Source organism: Tenebrio molitor, chromosome 3 (genome assembly GCF_963966145.1).
Source record: "Tenebrio molitor chromosome 3, icTenMoli1.1, whole genome shotgun sequence".
Lineage (NCBI taxonomy): Eukaryota > Metazoa > Arthropoda > Insecta > Coleoptera > Tenebrionidae > Tenebrio > Tenebrio molitor.
This window is the reverse complement of record NC_091048.1, coordinates 7,776,130-7,795,555: the sequence shown is the minus strand read 5'-3', so window position 1 is coordinate 7,795,555 and position 19,426 is coordinate 7,776,130. Positions and strand designations below refer to the sequence as shown.

Sequence of the window (19,426 nt, the reverse complement as noted above, 5' to 3'; positions counted from 1 at the left end):
GGATTTTCTTGTTTTCTCTGTGAATGTGATGGGAAGGTAAGAATTTACATTGGGTTCAGAAGAAAGAGCTACCTCAAAGACATAATTGGCAAATTGCTGTAGTTGTTAAATGTGACGCGAAGGAAATTTTATGTATACAATTTTTAGTTGTACTTACATAAATACACTTTAACAAAACATTTCAAAACGAAACAATTCTTTATTAAATTCATGTTGTAGACCTGTGTTAATTTACAAAAAATTGTACTGAAGTTATTTGTGCGAAGTTAAAAATAAAATTACTTACAAGAAAGAGTTGTGTAAATACAGGACCCCATCACTTTTCATAATCCATTAAAAAGAGGAAATCGACCTAATTTAGAACACAACTAGGTTTCAGATAGTAAGTGAGGTGACAGCTTCAGGACGTGGTACCGTTGGGTGGAAATTGAAATTAGAGTCATGGTTGGAAACAAAATTTAATAAATTATAATTTACGCCAAGTAAAAATGTTTCATTATATTTTAATTTCTGTTCTGAGAGAGATTTAAAAATTTTAATAAACTAGCTAAAAAATATACCTTATATTATCAGGCCAACCAACATTTTTGCTTCTTGTACCGAGTGATCAAAAAGAAAACAAATCAAGGGTGCTACCTCATCGTTGATTGATACCCATATGTATACTTGCTATGCACAGTCGTTTTATTGGTTGCCTACCTATCGAAAAATCTATTAAAAATTAATTAATTATTGATGGTAATTAATGCTTTATCTTCAACGGTAAAACACATTTTACCACTTATTCTGGTTTAATTATTGCTTACAATTACAGTAAACGTCTGAAAAATTTGCCGAAATCGAAAATTTGTTAGAAGGTTAACAACAACACATCCTTAACGTTCCTTTGACATTTCCCTGAGAAATCTGCTTACCAGTGGCGACGGGTTTGGCAATAAAGCCCATTCTTACGAATGTAAAATGTTGCGCTGGTCTATTTTATACATTTTCTCCATTATCAGACAATAATAATAAAATGCACAACGTATAAAATTCATTAGATATGATTTTTTTATAAAGTAGCGTTTGAGACCACAAATTCTCTGCGCCCATGCATTGAACCCATGGAGGTAGTATTAACAGGAGGGAGCACTATTTGAAAAAAGCGGAAATGCCGCGTAAATGCGCACTGCTATAAAGTGGTACTAAATACAGGGCGCACTATCCATGTGCCTTTCCAGTGGCGTGGTAAAATTGGTATTTTTCGCTCTCTTTGCAATTCTTCTGAATTACAAAAAGTTCAAAAATAACAACAAAAACAATAAAACAACACCCAAACACGGAGAAAATTCATACCAAAACCACTCACACGTAAAGCCGAAGGCAAAATAACTGAAATGCCCAAATTCCCCAAATTATTCTTGTTGAGCACGCTACTGAAAAGATTCGAGCAGTCAGGACATTGGTCCTGTCGAGGGTCTCTCTCATTTTCTAACAAATTTTCTACAAAATTTAGCATCGTGTCAAACAAGCTTAATGCATTGACGGTATAGGGAATGCTCCCTCCTGTTAATACTACCTCCATGATTGATTTTTTTTTAATCACATTGTATATACTTTTAATAAAATGAATTTTGAATACAAAGTTACAGACTCACTTTCTAAGGAGTATCGAACAAAACCAAATACAGCACTTGAGAGCAAGGCTGCTTTCGTTCACTTGAATTGCACGCAATTCGCGTGAACGAAAGCTTTGCCTTCTTCACTCTTACTGTAAATAACTATCGATTTAATTGTTTTATTAAAATCATGCCTTGAAACAACATCACAAGAGCGGTCGAACGAACGATCGTGCTTTCATTTTGACCAATTAATATTTTAACACAGCTAAAGTTTATAAATGAATTTTAAATTATCGAATTAACTAAGTAATATACAGTATAATATGTAAACATTACCGTGTTTTTCTTATCTGAACATACCAAAGTTTTGTCGTTAACCTGAGGCCCTTCGAGAATTTGAAACTTGCTCTACAATTTCATCGATATTCACTGTAAGAACTTTTTCGGTGAGTACAATCGCGGCCATCCAAAAGTGAACTTTTTTTTTTAATAGTTTGATTTTTACTTTAAATCATAGGCGTCCTAAAATGTCACAGTTTGACACTAGCGTTAAAAAAATTATTGTATTTTTATTTAAATGCTAGGACATCTCACATCGATTCAGACAGCTAAGGCTATTGAATCTAGAAGAAAATTGCTCATTGGCTACTGTGGCGAGAGAATTACATTGCAGTAAGACTTGCAACAAGGCGTTGGCAAGAAAACAGGCTGCACGAACGCCAATGAAAACAACCTAATTTAATTTAACGAAAAATACGGAAATTTTGGCAAGCTATCGTTCACTTTTGGATGGCCACGATTGTACATGTTAACACAATGGTACATAAAATTAAAGCTCAATTTTTTTGCCGGACTACCTCTCAATCTTCTTCTGTCAAAGGATTATACATAGGTACCTACTCGTACCACTTTACTCAAGATTAAATAAAATTTAAAAACGTGGTTTTATGTAGTCAGTACAATCATACGAGTAAATTAATTTTTTTAATGACTTTGAAACATTGTTTACTTCTCCAGAATTATTAATTTTTAATTTGAAAAAATCTGACAATTTCTGTTATCAAGTCATATCATAAATTCCTTCTAACTTTTAAAAAAATCTTAATGGAAAGAAAAGCAATTCACCTATTTTTATTTAACAGTAATATATAGGTACGGTCGGTGGACAAATAAAATTGGGACATTTAATCTATGTAAATCAGACTATTGAATTGTCAATATATTTGTCAGGGTCTATATAATATGTCATACCAAAGTTAACCTATTTGTGATAATTACCTAAATTACCTAAACCATGCAAATTTGTAAAGTCTTTAGACTTATGTGATTGTCATTTTTGTCCTAGTTTTATTTTTCCATCGACTGTATATTCGTTACCTACATTCTGTCATCGAATAGAATTAAGCTTTTCAATACCCTCTATAAATTTTGACATTTCCCAGCTCAGTGTTTTAACAAAGTGTCATTGAGCATTCGCCAGCGTTGGGAAAATTGTTTTTTTTACTTCCTTCTCTAAAGTGTCACATTTTGCACTGACAAATAGTGTATAAAACGTCACTTTAAAAACGATTGTTCATTAGTCACAACTTGGTGTCCATTCGGGCGTTTTCGGGATATTAAACACGCTCGAAGTTTCTTTAAACACGGCTTGAATTTTTTGGACATATTTAGCTCTAGATCAAGTTGTTATTTTGACGTTTATCAGTTTCGCATCCGGCGTGAAAGAAAACGTCATTGCAGTGGAATAATTCGTTGTATTTTTCAAATATGGACCTGAAGCCACCAACAGTTTGTATCCTGAGAAATATATATATTCCTATTTGGTATGTTCATTTAGTTTGTATGTTTAAATTAACGTTTAATAAAAAAGTTGCTTGTTTCGTTTGTGTGTTCCATTTGTTAATTTGGTCGTAGAAAAAGTATAGTATTCAACTCGTTTATAAACTTCTCTAGACACTTGTTTATTAAACACTCGCTCCGCTACGCTTCGCTCGTGCCTAACATAAAACGCGTATCTAAAGTGCCGTTTATAAATCTTGTTGCATAATATACTATTTTGTTCGATACTGTTAGAATTTGCTGTGTGAACAGATTTTGATAAATGTCACAACTTGTCAAAACGAAACGTCAACCTAATTTTAAAGATTTTAAGCAATTTGGAGCCTTCAAGGGGTTCGTCGAACCACAAAACGTTGTATTCAAGTCGTTCGTGTGTAAATTGGGCTTTTTTTGGCACTCGTGGGTAGAATAAACTACTATTTTAGTGAACTGTTGTAATTTTTTGTGTTGTAATTGGAACGAGTTGGTTGATCCTGTTAATTGAGCGTCAGTGTTAGACTTTTTTGTTTAAACGAATAGAAAGTAGAACTGAGACCCATATTGGAATTATTCCAATATTCCAATTTTTGAGCACTTTAAATTCAAATATGTATGTAGTTATTTGAATATTTAAATTATACGAATATTTAACGAATATGTAGATACAAGTGCACACGAAATTTTAACCTATCGTTTTTTTTTTATTTATAGTTGCTTAGATTAAGAAGTTGAGTCCTTCGTATGAAATGACATTTTCTGTAAAGAATTATATTCATACAACGTATTTTTTTTTATTGTAAATTTTAATATTCAAAAGTATATTATCATATTGGGTGTTTGTTTAATTTCCCGTCAAAGTTGGCGTTGGAGAGTCCATTGTGAACGCACTACGGATCAGCTGTTTAAATCTAACCTCACTTTTTGCGTTGTTTGTTGTGAGTTTTTATTGTGCAGACTAAAAATGATGGAGTGGTGATGGAGATCCAGCACACGAGTTTCCAAACAATGAAATTTGTTATCCATGCAAAATAGTTTAAAACTACATATTTGTTAACTTGAAATGATAGAAGAAACATGGAAAAAATGATATTTTTGCCTCACCCTGTGAACATCAAAGATTTAAAGTTTTTGTTTGCCACTAGGTACGTTTCAAAATCGAAAATAACTGTCTTCTTAATTAAACTAAGTGAAAAGAAAAAAATGTTTTAAATGCTCTCCAGTTCCCTATTGATAGATTAGAATTCTATCACTGGGTTATCTTAACACGCCGCTGGTTCTCGGAATTGGCCCGGATCTTCCCAAATGGAGAAATATAATGGATGGGGTGAGAAGAGGACGTATCGATGTTTGCATAACAAACGGATCCTGGAAACTTCTTGGAAGTCCTTCAGGATTATTGATTGAGTAAAATATACTGTAAACAAAATCGTCATCGTGTTTGGTAGCGAGCCAAAATCCTTTCGACTGTCGATTTGTCGTTCCGGACGCGACTTCCAGGTGAACCGGCACGCCAAAGAATTTCATTAAGGGGTCAACTGCGAAGGGGCGTGCCCCGTGATCCGCCCCTTTTACGCTTCATTAGAACTTTTAGCATAACATGTCGGCAATAAACGACCACTTGCAAGATTGCCCTGCTTTTTGGTGGGATATGTGTGGCCGTTATGCCAAGTGCGCGTTTTAATGTGGGCTTTAGTTAATATTCCGGGCGGATGCGCCCCATCGGTATCTCCGGAGGCTAAATAATTGAATAGAAACGGCGCAGTTTACAGGAATTCAAGAATTATAACGCCTTTAAGAGCAACTGACGCAACTTCGTATGTGTTTTTTTTAATACTACGTTCTTTGCGAACGCCAAGCTTGAAAGCTTTCGTTTTATATTTTTTGAACTCTTATTCAAAGGAGTTCCCGGATCGGATTTGTCCTAACGGAAGAAAGCGGCTCACGTTCCCATGCAACGACGCAGTGCAGCGTGCACGGAGAGGAATTCAAATCTTCCGCATAATCAGGATCCTGGATGTTTGTTATGGCAGATGATCAGCAAACTTCCGACCTCGAGGATCATGATTTATTTTGCTGTTTTCAACTCACAACTTTTAACTATGATCAAATTTGAACTTCACTCCAATTATGGTCTCCCATTTTAACATAAAACTTCTCAGACAAAAGGAGTTCAAGAACTGAGATGCCAGGAATATTGTTGTATTACCAAATCAATGAGAACATAATCAACATCTATTAATTAAATAATTAAGATAGTAATTTATTAATTAAGTCAATTAAGGAGCCTGAGAAACCTCAGCGTTCCAATTTCGTGATCAAATTTTATCAAATGGATTGAAGAAATGTGAGAAAATGTGAGATAAATGTAGCGTACATCAATTGGTGGATTATTTGATTATCCAAAACTTCCAAGCAGAATGAAGTCAAGCAAATAAGATTGATAACACCTATATTAGTTTGAGAACAAAAATCCATAAATCTGCATTTGAAAATTTGAGAATAAAAAAGTGTATAAAAGCTAGTAAATGTCTATTGGTCTATGGTTTTTAACATCAAAGAGCACTAAACAATTATTTTCTACTCTCACCAGAAAACATAATTATTAAACCAAGGGGGAGGAGTGAGAACATCTCCTCTCAGGTCTGTCAGGTCAGGTGTACATGGTTTTTAAATAGGTAATATACAGTGTGGAAACCACTTATGGAATAAATTCAATAATATGAAAACTAATGACATTTGTCAAAAACGCTGAAACAGGTCGATTTTTATTTCTCATGGTGCTTATTTTAAGTTGCTTCACTTGTTCATGACGTCATCCATTTTTGAGCTATGACGTCATCACCATTTTTTTTAAATGACAACACTGACTTTTTTCTTCTTTTTCTGATAGACCTTATACTACCTAAACGATTAATGAAAAAAATTGGTACCTTAGATAACAATTTTTTTGAGAAAATGACAAATTTTACTTCAAAAATTTAATTTTTAATGTAAAAATTTTAATTGACCTTAAACAGAAAGAAACAAACATCTAAGGTTAACAATAAAATGTAACGCAAATGTTGAAATTATCCCCCGCCAACTTTTGGCACTGTACACCGCGCTCAATAATGTCAAGGCTCATTTGTTCCATTTCAGCGCGAATTCTCTGTCATAAATCTTCTAAATTGTTTGGTCTATTAAAGTAAACCCTCGATTTTAAATAACCAAATTCTATTTGGTTTTTTCTAAAAAAAAATAAGTACATTAAAAATTAAATTAAATTTTTGAAATAAAATTTATTTTCTCAAAAAAATTGTTATGTAAGGTACCAATTTTTTTCATTCATCGTTTAGGTAGTAGGAAGGACTATCAGAAAGAGAAGAAAAAAGTGGGGGTTGTCATTTAAAAAAATTGATGATGACATAGCTCAAAAATGGATGACGTCATGAACAAGTGAAGCAACTTAAAATAAGCATTATTAAAAACAAAAATTGACCTGTTTCAGCGTTTTCGGCAAATGATTAGTTTTGAAATTACTGAATTTATCCCATAAGTAATTTCCACACGGTAGATTAAAAACCACACGCAAAAATGACATGATGACTCTAAGCGAGAAAAAAATTACATTTCTTAAATTTTCAAAGTGATTTTTTTACGGAAATAACTCAATTTCCTTAGAAGAATAATGATCATCTTCACAGACGAAAGATTCTTATATGAAGAAAGAAAAAAGTTACATTGACAGGATCCAGTTTTATTCGATTTAGTATTGCCAGGCTGGGGTTGTTGAAATAACCAACAATTAATAAATCAAACTCAAACAGGTATTGCAAAAACAATTAAGAAGAGCAACAAAGACATCAAACATGTTAGAGGTATTGGATTCTTTCATAGGCTGTGACCTTGGAAATATCAGCGCGAAAGCGGAGCATGAACCAGTGAAAAATATGTAAATGAAAATTGAAAATGTCGACTACTTTACATGCAAATAGACGTAATAGACGTAACGAATGACGATGTTTTCGGGTCGGTTTGTAGTGCCTACTTGAGAGCGATAGCCCATGAGAAAATCCAACACCTATACCACTGCTACAGGTAGTAATTCTACACTGCGCCGCAAAATTATCGCATAAAGTAAAAATGAACTGTAGTCTTTTGTATTTTACTTCTTCTGCGATTTCCTTAGGCTGAATCTCTTATTTTATCGTATTTCTTTTGTTTAGTAGCAAAAATCGCCATGTTGATAACTTCTAAAGTTGTTTATTATGAAAAGTTTGTATTAGTGTTATTGGTCAATTTAGTAAAGCATTTTGATTGTGGATTTGAGAGACGGTTAGTAAGAGGTTTTGGTTCCTTCAGTCATACATTTCGAAAATGAATCCCTATGAACGTTCAAGTTGACATACAACAGCCGAACAATGTGCACAAATTGTTGTACTAGGCGAAGACGATATTAATCAACAAGGTATTGCAAATGGTCTTGATCTGCACCAGTCAACGGTATCTAGAGTTTTGCGTCGTTTCCACGAGACAGGAGAATACTCTAGAAGACCTGGACAAGGACGCAGACGAACAACAACAGCTCAACGGGATCGTTTTCTGCTTTTACAGTCGTTGAGACACAGGACTCTGACTGCTCCAGCTTTGCAAGTTATGACTTTAGGAAGATATCAATTCCAAATTAGTGCAAATACTGTTAGAAGAAGACTTGCTGAACACGATTTAAGGCCCAGGATACCAGCAAGGGGCCCACAGTAAACAGCGGCTCACCGAAGAGTACGATTGCTGTTTACCCAAAATCACGTTGATTGGGAATTGGATCAATGGAGGTTAGTAATGTTCTCTGACGAGTCCAGATTTTGCCTGGATCAAAGTTACAGACGTGTCCGGGTGAACCGATGCTCAGGAGAGTGATATGCTCAATGTAACATTATCCCAAAAGTCAATTTTGGAAGAGGTTCCGTTATGGTTTGAGCAGGTGTCACTTTCGACGCTCGCACAGAGTTGGTGGTGCTAGAAAGAGGAAACCAAAATGCGGCGACGTACATTACCAATATTCTGGAACCTCATATTGTCCCATTCCGACCATTTATTGGGATGACTTTATTTTTATGCACGATAATGGTCGACCGCACGTTGCGGGAATAGTGCAGCATTATTTCCGTGAGGTCGAAATTGTGCAAATGCAATGGCCAGCAAGGAGTTCAGATCTAAACCTCATCGAGTAATTGTGGGATCCTACAGATAAAAGAGTTAGAAGGTTACCAAATCCACCAACTCTTCATCAGCTGTCTTTGGGTCTAACTCAAGTTTGAGAAGAAATTAAGCAAAGAGTTATACAAAACCTCATTTTAAGCATGAGACAATGTTATGCAGCTGTAATAAAGGCACGGTGTGCCAACACGCACTATTAAATGTTGAATTTCTTTGTTTCCTCCGAATTTGATTTTTTTTATTTTTTTGTTTTCTTGATTTCTTTGTTGTGTTCTGATTATTGTAGTGTTTACTTTTATAAATCTACTTCTTTAATACTTTACAGTTCTAAATGTTGTAACCGGAAATAAATTTGGCTCAAAAACACGAGTTTTGAAATTATGCCTTAATTTTGCGGCGCAGTGTAATTAGACTACTGAAATGGTTGTGGTGATGTGATCCTATAGCTTTTGGAAAGTGTTAGAAAAAATCAATCCTGGATATATTTATTAAATCATTTCTAATACAACTATTATTACTCAAAACAGAAATATATACTGCGTTCCGAAAAAACAGAACAGACTATTTTAATGAAACAAAGTTAGTGAAACTCAACGAAATATAAAAATGGTCAAACATTCAACTAAAAAAGAATAAAGACAAACAGAAAGCAATTAATTGAGTGAAACCAACAGAATTTCGTGATACGTTGAGACAAATTGAAAATCAGGTTATCAATAGCTGGCGGCGGTATTTTATCCAGGTTTCCTGAATTCGACGTCGGGCTTCTAATTAAATACATACAGTGGTAGAATTATCCCAAATCTTATAATTGAAGAGTAACAAACAAATGATTTATTTACCAAAGCAGTGGATTATTTATTTAAGGGTGCATTTATTAATCCACTTTCAAAACGTAGTGGAATATGAAATAGATATGATTTTGTGTAAATAAATGTATACATGATTAAATATTCAATATAAATTATTGGTAAAATAAACAGATTTTACGTTGGTCGGTTACAATCAGAGTCAAATTAAAATTATCTAGTTCATGCAAATGTAACCCATTTGTTAAATATTGGAAAACGACCCGATCATGGAATACGCTCTTAATATGGAATAGAGACATAACTAACAGAATACGTAAGGGTTTGGTTCTATAAATTTCATTCGACAGTCTCTCTTCTTCTGTACCTACATTTTGAAGTGTTTTTGTGTGGATATTTCAAAACCACAAAAAAGGTCCAAATTATAGCACTTCCGCAATTGAGCATTAAGCAGATGAATAAGAAAATTGGTGGTAATATTTCATTAATTATTAAGAAAAATGTGAACCTCTAAACAATTCTACAGGGGTGTTATAAAAATGTTATTATCGTAGTTGCCTGTTATTTCTATGACTCGTATTTGTCATTTTGCAGTTTTATTTGTTGGTCAAAACAGTCTTTTTCAAGACTACCCCGCGGAGGGCATTAGTTTTAGTAAAAAGTAAATATTTTTTCGGTTCTATTCCACTAACCAATGGGGAGGTCGCATTTCGTTGCAAGATTTTGTAAATGGGGCGCGCAACCGCCTACCACGCAAAAATAGACTTTAGACATAAACAGCCTCTTGCTTTAGCAACGGTAAAATTGGTTTATTCACTAGAACAAGGTATGTTTACTGTAACGTATTATTGACGTAGAACATTCAGTAAATAATAGTTATTCAGTATCGGCCTGCAAGAATGAATTCCATTCCGATGTTCAGACCGAGGAAACGTCTTTGGTGGCCCATATTAGACGTGAAATCAATAGATTTGTTGGAAATTGAAGCGTAAATAAAGGAATATCAATTGGAAGGCTTGCAGTGTCTGAAGAAGTTGTTGAGGATTTAAGGCAACGACTGAAGCACAATCCACAAACATCATTAACAAGATTGTCTCAACGGTCGGAAGTGCCTCTTGGCGTTACAAAAAGAATACATATGTATCCTTATACTCGTAAAATATCCAGGATACAACAACTTTTACTGATTGATCCGCAAAGTCATCTTTAATATTGGATTTGGTTTTAAAGTTATTGGACCTTAGATTTTTTTGTGATGAAGCCTGGTTCCATATATTTGGCTACTCCTTTCCATCCTTTAAAAGTTGGAGTGTGGTTGGCATTTTCTCGTAGACGAGTACCTATGTATATGTGCCGATCTTCTTTTAACAATACGATATCTGGAGAATTGATTTTGGAACCGTTCATTAATCAACTAAATGATGAAGAAGTTCAGTCTGGATATTTTCTGGGCGGCACACAGAGCAGGTGCAACAGTCTCTTATCTTTAACAATTTTATGGGCATCGTGTAATTAGTTTAGGACTGCGTCCTGCGTTTCCACCACGTTCTACCAAACTGACATTACAAAATATCCACTTCTGGTCAACGAATTTTGGAAAAAGTTTGCCAGAATTAAAACCTTTACAAGCTATTCCATATTAAACACGCAGAAAAATTTTATATCGTAGGTAGATACTTTAAATCGATTTTTCTAAACTTTCCCAAATATCCAACTAATACTGACTGATGTTCTTAATTAAATACAAAAGTATTTAAACTTTTTTCGATTTTCTTTATATAAATAATGATAATAAAACATTATTTCTCGTGAGGAATTAATTAGCCAGAACTTTACAACACCACGATGGAAACGAGATAAACTTAAGACCCAAAAAACAAATTGCAAGCTTTTAAATCTCGCAGTGTTTCATAAAGTTTGTTAAATCCACTTTTTATTATATGTTCGCAAACTTCCTGAAAGCTTGTTTCAATAAAATAACACTTGACCTCACTCTACATTAATTAATAACTACAATGGTCGGATCATAATGTTCTCAATTAGATTTGTTGTCTCGGAGAGGTTGAAATATGACCAAAACGTCCAATCTGCTAAATAATACTCAATTCATTTCAGAAAATGGCAACGAGAATCAAATAAATTTAATTAAGTGTTCATAGGGAATGAAGACCAACTCACTTACGAGTATATGTGTATGCATGGACCGTATTTATTTTGTTTTCCTATGTGCATTATATAATTTCACACTTATTAATTAAGAGTCACCTTCTATTTATACTCTTTCCTGATTATTCCACCCATTCTACACACAGTCTAGAATTTTATTTAGTCATATTTCATTATTCACATGGTCATTTTCCTCCAGGAAATATCCTATTTAAGAAACATAAAAATTCCTGCACAAGGCTAATAAATCTGAGCTTTAGTTGGGGAGATATAAAACGTACAAGAAAGTATTTTGCGCAGCACAACACTATAAACAGATTTTAATAACCCCGAATAAAATTTCTGGAACTTCCAACATGATGTGATTGTGTTACACACATTAAAAATATTTTTTTGTACATATCTTATGGGAATTTTCATCGATTATTCCAAAATGTTCTCTGTAGGGAACACAAAAACTTTTGAAAGTATGTCAACACAAATAACGCTTTCATAGGCAATAATTGAAAAATCTCAAATGCGATTTTTGTTAGATTGTTTTTTTTTTTAAATTTTACCACTTTTCTCCCTAATATAGTAATTTATTATACGAGTTTTATAAGACACCATTTTGTCGCACGCGTTTTTTAGAGCACGAGGAGCGCAGCGAGGAGTGCTATAAAGCAAACAAGTGCGACAAAATGGCTTATAAAACGAGCGTAATACAATATTTTTTCTATTTTGCCCCTATTTTAAATTAAAAAAGATTTCAAAACACAATGCTAAAAAAATTATACATATTTGGCAAATATAAAGGGTTGGTAACACTGGTAACTAAACGAACAATTGCAACTACTCACTGAGTCGCTACCAACATTAAAAATTTAAGTAAATGTTCCTGAAACCGGTATCGAAAAGAACTTCTTTTCGAAACCCGTTTGAGTGTTATACTGACTGTGCTAAAGGTGCAAAATAGAAAATACTAGTTTATTCAACGAGTTCGTGTGTAAATTGGGCTCTTTATGGAACCAGTTTAAAACGCGAGTGAAATGAGCGTTTTAAAGACCGACGAGTTGCTCATTAATAGTCAGCAATTTTCATAACAACTTGTTAAAGCTGACTTGTTTTTCACGGTGAAGCAGAAAATAAAGCAGTCTGGCATTGGCATCTAGCATCAACTTGATTTTAAATATTAAATTAATTAAAACCTTAACGTCTTTTACGTTTTTGTTGAAAAATATTTCCAAGAACGTGAAGGTTCAATTCCTGATCCACAGGAATCAGCAGGAGAAATTATGACAATAGTTTCTGGAGATTATGATGGTGATGGAACATTTTTAGTTGAGTGGGAGTAACCTCCCCCCATTCGACAAATCCAGTCCCAACGACTACAGTTAAAATTCGAAAAACAACTTTCTGGTACTGTCGAAGACGTAATAACGAGAAATTTGAAACACTTTTTTTTCTGATCACACAAATCAAATGTCTTGTGTAAGCAAAAACAAATTTCTTTGAATTTTCCTAATCCATTCAATATGTCAGATTCAGAAACGAATTCGAGTTAAGAATTTCAAATGATTTGGCTAATTTACTTTGTCTGCCGCTCGTCAAATGTCATGGCAGTGAAGTGATACTTATCATTATCCATCCAGTAGTGTAATGTCATATTTTACTGATATTTGAAGAAAAACATATTTAAGCTCTGTAACATCTAACAGCAAACTTCACGGTTGTCAAATACAGCAAGTTTTGCCAACTGGACCATGATAATAATGACTTACTCGATTAATTTTTTTATTGCACTGTCTTATTCAAACTGACAAGCTGTGTAAGTGTAAGTAAAAATAAAGTTGAAACTTTGTATTTGGCTATACAGGAAAGTTATACAGATATTTTAATCGCGAGCTACTAGCTTCATGTAGAACTCGGAAAAAATATTTATAAAATTGTATTGTTGCGGTTTCCTTGTTTTAAAGCATATTTCCTATAGGTTACTTCGCATTGGCGTACATTTTATAAAACATGATATACAGGGTGTATTTTTAAAATGTGCCGAAATTTTACCTACGAGGTTGTGGGACAACGTAGAAGACCAAAAGCAATTAAAAAAAATTGTAGCTCAAAAAATAAATGTCATTTTAGTTTTTGATATAGAATTTTTTAAATATTTTTTCCGAGTTCTACATGAAGCCAGTAGCTCGTGATTAAAATATCTGTACAAGTTTCAATAAACCCTGTAGATATGTATTTTAATTAATTCTATATCATTGTACATTTTTCCAAAAACAATTTTAATTATGCTTTAATATATTTTAAGTCGACAAATCCGCGCTAGTCATGTAAATTCAGTTAGGCCAACGCTGTTAGCGACGAAAAAGTATGATTTTTAACTGAATTAAATCCGTTGTGGCTTCGAAACATGCCTAAGCAAAATTATCGACGTCCTCAACCTTTCAACGTTCGGACTTGGGAGAGGCACCCTTGCAACAATTTAATTAGGGAACGTTTTAGCACGTCGCGACATAAATCTCCGCTTAGATTAAATTTTTCCAAGATACATGTTGACGGGTGCTAATGGCCTATTTAGCGGACCATTTGCGCACACATCGTAAACATGCAAATAAATCGCGGTCGGACGAGTATAGGCTGGAAATAGACCGACCGGAAGCACTTTACCTTGCTGATGGGGACCACGGCTTGGATGTCGTCTTTCTGGACGTCGAAACGAGTGGTGGATTTCCGGCCTTCCGTTCGATGGATCTCTCCATTATCCGTCTCGTCCTGATGCGGCTCGAATTTGGCCGACCAGACGATCCTGGCACCCTCGTAAGGCTCCGAGTCGTCCTCGCCCACCTCTATCAGCCACGTGAATAGCTCTATAACGCTGAAAATAACACGCCAGTCAGATCCTGGACGGGACATTTCGGGTTCAGTCTGGCAAAAGTCGAATGTTTTGACTGACACACAAACGAGGACGCATTTACTCGGTCATTCACAAAAAGAGAAGGACTCCGACGGCGATTTAAAAGAATGATCTTGTGGCTGCATTTGAAGTGTGCGCAAAAATGTGACGTCATTGCCACCAATTCCGAGTACGGACTAATGCCAGAAATACTCCCACTTACTTTAAAGGTGCATAAAATGTCACGGATGTTTTTAATTAGTTGCATGTTGGACAGGAAATCTATTAAAAATTAATCCTATTACGATTGCTATTTGTTAAATTGATTGACGAAATTAATTATCAGACACAACTACAAATGTATCCATTAACATTTTATTGTTAATTACTAATTAATATTTAATTCAAGTGTAATCAATTTGTTGGAAACTAAATTATCAATCGCTTGTTTTGATTAATTGTCATTGTTTTCACATTCTAATCATTGTTCAGAAAGATTTAATTTTAGTAAAACTTGTCAAAAAATTTTAGTGTGTATTTTTCAAAAATAGTATACATGGTATACAAATAGTACAGAGTGATCAACAAGAATCCAAATCAGAGCAAGCGTTGCAAATTATCGATCACGTCGTAGCAAAATCATATGCACATAAGCGGTCAAAACATGGGCGTAGACAATTTATGGTCTTAAACGCTACTTAATAAAAAATGATACCTTATGAATTTTAGACGTTGGAATTATAATTGTGCATTTTATTATTATTATAAGATAAGGGAAACAATTTATAAGATTAATAAGAGCAACATTTTACATTTGTAAGAGTAAGTAAATTATCATCTTTATTGCCAAACGCGACGCCACTGGTACGGAGATGCTTCCTTGAAATGTCACATTTCAAAATTCAAGGTTGTTGTTGTTGACAATTTAAGTGATTTAACCTAGAAAATAAATCTTCGATATCGGCAAAGTTTACAGACGTTTATTGAAGTTGTAAGCAATAATTATCCCAGAATAAGTTGTAAAATGGGTTTTACCATTAAAGAGAAGGCATTTTTATTAGATTATTTTTGAAAGAGGGTGAAACAAGAAAATGAAGACTGGCCTTACTTTGTACCCCCTTACACCGAAGAATTTCAAGCCAGATGTCCGAACCTGATGGTATTGGTTATCAACAAGTTTATCAATGTCTTAAAATTATAGTGCATAATTTTAGCAAATTATAATCCATCATTAAGAAGAAGTCAGGTCAATCCTTAGTTCACATTTTAGAAATGGTGCAAAATGTTCAATAAATTATCAAGGAACATCCCTCAACTTCCATAAGGCGTTTAAGACAACAAGTTAAATTGTGTTCTGGCACTTATCAGGAAATTTTTAAGAAGGATATTGATTTGTTTCCCTTTGTGTGTTGCAAGAAATAAAACCCACACATTACCCTAAACAAATTGACAGCTTCATAAGGCTTTTTGAAATTATGAGAGGCGAGTTTGATTCTGTCTGGACCACAATGGAGAACATTTTGAGCAGTGTTTGTGAAAACTTATTTTCTGACCTTGGAGTAATTTAAATGTTTTAAACACTGCTAGAAAAGATACGAGTAAGTTCTCAATTACCCAAAAAATTAGAGAATAATAACTTTTGTCCTTTTCTTAGAGAAAACAACAAAACAAAGAATTGTAAAAAATAATTATTTTTAAAATGTTGTATCTAAAGATTGTGCCTTATGAAGGAATTTTGTGTAACTGTGTGTTTTTTCCTTAATCAATAATAAATAATAATTAATTATAACTTTCTTTTAAATCTATTATTCATGAATTACAAAAAAATTATAAAGGCAATTAATAATAGATTTTTGAGAGGTAGGCAACCAACAAAACGAGTGCACAGCAAGTAAGTAAAAGTGGCTGATTCATGATAGAAATACGTTTCGATAAAACAAAAGATGAGGTAGCACTCTTGATTTGGTTTCTTGTTGATCACTCTGTATACTCGTATGTAAACCTTGTTCACGTTTATTACCAGCGACAAAAACGTCTAGGCATTGATCACAATTTATGTAGAACTGAAGTATATAATACCGAGTGTTCATTTAAATTTATCCTCAAAGTCGGCGTTTAAGATGAAGAGTCGAGTGTGAACGCACCACTCGTCACTCTGCAGAGTAAAAACACAGACAACGCAAAAAGTGAGGTTAGATTTAAACAGCTGATCCGTGATCTGTAATCCGTGGTGCGTTCACAATCGACTCTTCAACGCCTACTTTGGGGATAAATTTAAATGAACACCCGATACGACAATATTATTTTTCACGCAAACAATATTTGTGATTTTGAAATGCATTCCGAATGCAATTTCAGTTTACTAGATGACATCAAATATATTCTTCACCAAAGGACCAGCGATTGTCCTTTACATATTATGTTGCATCGTAAGTTTGCCTGAAAAATATCTCAGCACAAAGGTCATTTTAATTAAAATAGATTCAAATGGAATGAGCAAGTAGGAAACGTAAAACTGTCTATTTGCAGATGCTCAGTTATTCAATCCGTCATCTGCAATGAGTAGCCTGCAAAGATACTAACTGCCTCTTTGTTAATTTGGTGAATATTATAGTTTTATCACTTGAACCGTCAAAGTCACATGAAAACGCTATAATAAACTCGTATTAGATTACAAAGGAAGCAAGTAAGATTTATTCTACTCTTCTATATCCATTAGAATTAAATAGTCAATCTGTAAATTTCCATATAATGTACAGTCACGGACAGAAAAAATTAGGACAAGTTTTATTAAGAAATTTAGCTAAAATTGAGTTGAGTAAACCGGGCCTACTTTTGAAGTTTGAATGATGACACTTAAAAAAAAGCCAAAAAAGTAATAAGACGATCATGGTACACATTAGTAATGTAGTTAAAGCGGGGATCGTCACTAGAGCCGAGGACGAATGGTCAATACTCTATGGTAAAATAACAAAACCTAATTTTTTTACGAGTTGAATTTGGGCATTTTTATTCTTGATAGGCCCGAGAGGTTTAACCTTTGAATAAAAATGCCCAAATATCGGCGAGTAAAATTGTCTAAAGCAAAAAATTAGATAGTGTTATTTTTGGCAAGATTAATTCTAGAATATAATTTGTTTCAAAATCAAAAATCCACCAACACTGCATTCTACATCGAAAATACAACCGACAACGTCGCCAACTTTTGTTTTTAGTGTGTTTGCAAGTGTTGGAAAAAGTGGGGTTATAATAGAAAATTGTTGACAGTCGTTTTGGTCGTAGTTCATCCTGTTTTATTTATTCTCATTTTATTTTTCACACGAAAAGTGTGATATGGTAGCTACCACCTTTATGTACATAATAATTATTTTGTGTTACGTAAATAAACTCAACAGTTCAATGTCAAATTTTGGCGTAGTGTTGGGCCAACCCAAAAAAAATGAAACTTATTCTAGGGATTTCTTTGTTTCTGCCAACATAATTCAACAGGTGGTGGATTTTTAATTTTGAAACAGATTACACAAACTTTAACGTTAGGTAATTATTTATTTATAATACAGTTATTAAAAACACAATTATTAAAAACAATTTGAGAATTTGACAGGAGTAGCATGCAATTTTAATCACTTTTGACAGATGACAGTGTAGTAGGATGTTTTTAACGCGATAAACATTTTTGATTGGATGAAAGCAAGCGCTCTGGTTGGCTGAACACGCACGTTTGATGTACGTGGGAATTAATCGATAAGAATGATTGCACAGCGCCCTGATCAGAAAAAAACAGAATTAGTATGATAAATATTTTAGTAGTAACCATAGAAAGAGTAAAATTTCAACCAGGCTTACATTAGCGAAAAAACATTGTCCCACTTTTTTCTGCCCACGACTGTACATTACTTTTTTCACTACTCATATAAAAAAAAATTAAATCAAAATTCTTTGTCGTGACATCATTTAATCATAAAAATTCAATTTTACTTACTTTACTTTTACTTATTTAGTACAGTCAACATACATAAACAATACATGACACGTGACGACCACAAATCGTGAAGTAAAGTCAACCTACATCTCCCAAATCGCATGTGGTAAGTGTCAGTTTACAGATTGTAGAAAAAATTCCCAAAATTTTTGTTTGGCAAAAATTCTCAGATAGGTCAGTTTACATATCTCTAAGGACGATCAATTCAACAATTTTAAATGGCAATAGAGGTCTTTTTACCTTCTATTTAGCAGTGAACGAATTTTTAAGTATTATTAATACCCGAATGAATGCAAAATGAAACAAAACGTGACTATATTTCACTCAACGTGTCGGACGCATCGAGAAAAATAATATATCCAGTCATTAAAACATTATTACAATATTGCAAACAAGAAAATGCATTTATTTTCAGTTAACCACGCTACGTTTCATTTTTACATAATAAAACATTATAGCGTTCCATCTACCGTTCAATAATGTTGATATCCACAAATTTTCAAATATTTTTTAGGGAACAGTTGAAAAAAACTAGTACGAGTTAAAGTAGAAGAAGGAGTAATGTGAAGAATGTAAAGAACGCGTATGTTTACATAAATTGAACATTAAAAAGCCGATGTTAATCATTAATTCCATTTGACCCGACTTTGACATACTGACATATCAATTCATAATAGATCAGGTTTCATTGGATGAATTGAACAATCCAGTAGCGCCTGCGCCTATTCAACATATATTTTCAGTTGAATCAATCTAAGTTTTATACAGGGTGGTTCACGAGTAATTATGACTTATGAGCCTAACGAAATTTGTGATGCAGCTAACATTACATTTGGTTTGGACTGATTGTGTGAATTAAAACATATATACATATTTTCATTTTATAAAACATAGTCAACATGCCCGACGTTACATTTGTCAGATTTAATCAAAATCATTATGTGGCACTATTCAATAAAAACATACATGTATT

General features: G+C 33.6%; 1 protein-coding gene and 1 long non-coding RNA gene across 2 annotated transcripts in view; one reads left to right on the top strand and one right to left on the bottom strand.

The window, feature by feature from the left end:
• The window catches only part of dtn (transmembrane protein 132C dtn), a 177,823-nt gene that overhangs the window by 53,989 nt on the left and 104,408 nt on the right, over positions 1-19,426 (bottom strand). The window contains 1 exon segment of the mRNA XM_069040843.1: positions 14,246-14,453. Within this exon segment, the coding sequence (XP_068896944.1) occupies positions 14,246-14,453 (208 nt within the window).
• LOC138125509 (uncharacterized) lies at positions 15,047-16,260 on the top strand. The gene is made up of 2 exons (XR_011157475.1): positions 15,047-16,069; positions 16,126-16,260. It is a non-coding gene; the product is annotated as an uncharacterized lncRNA (long non-coding RNA).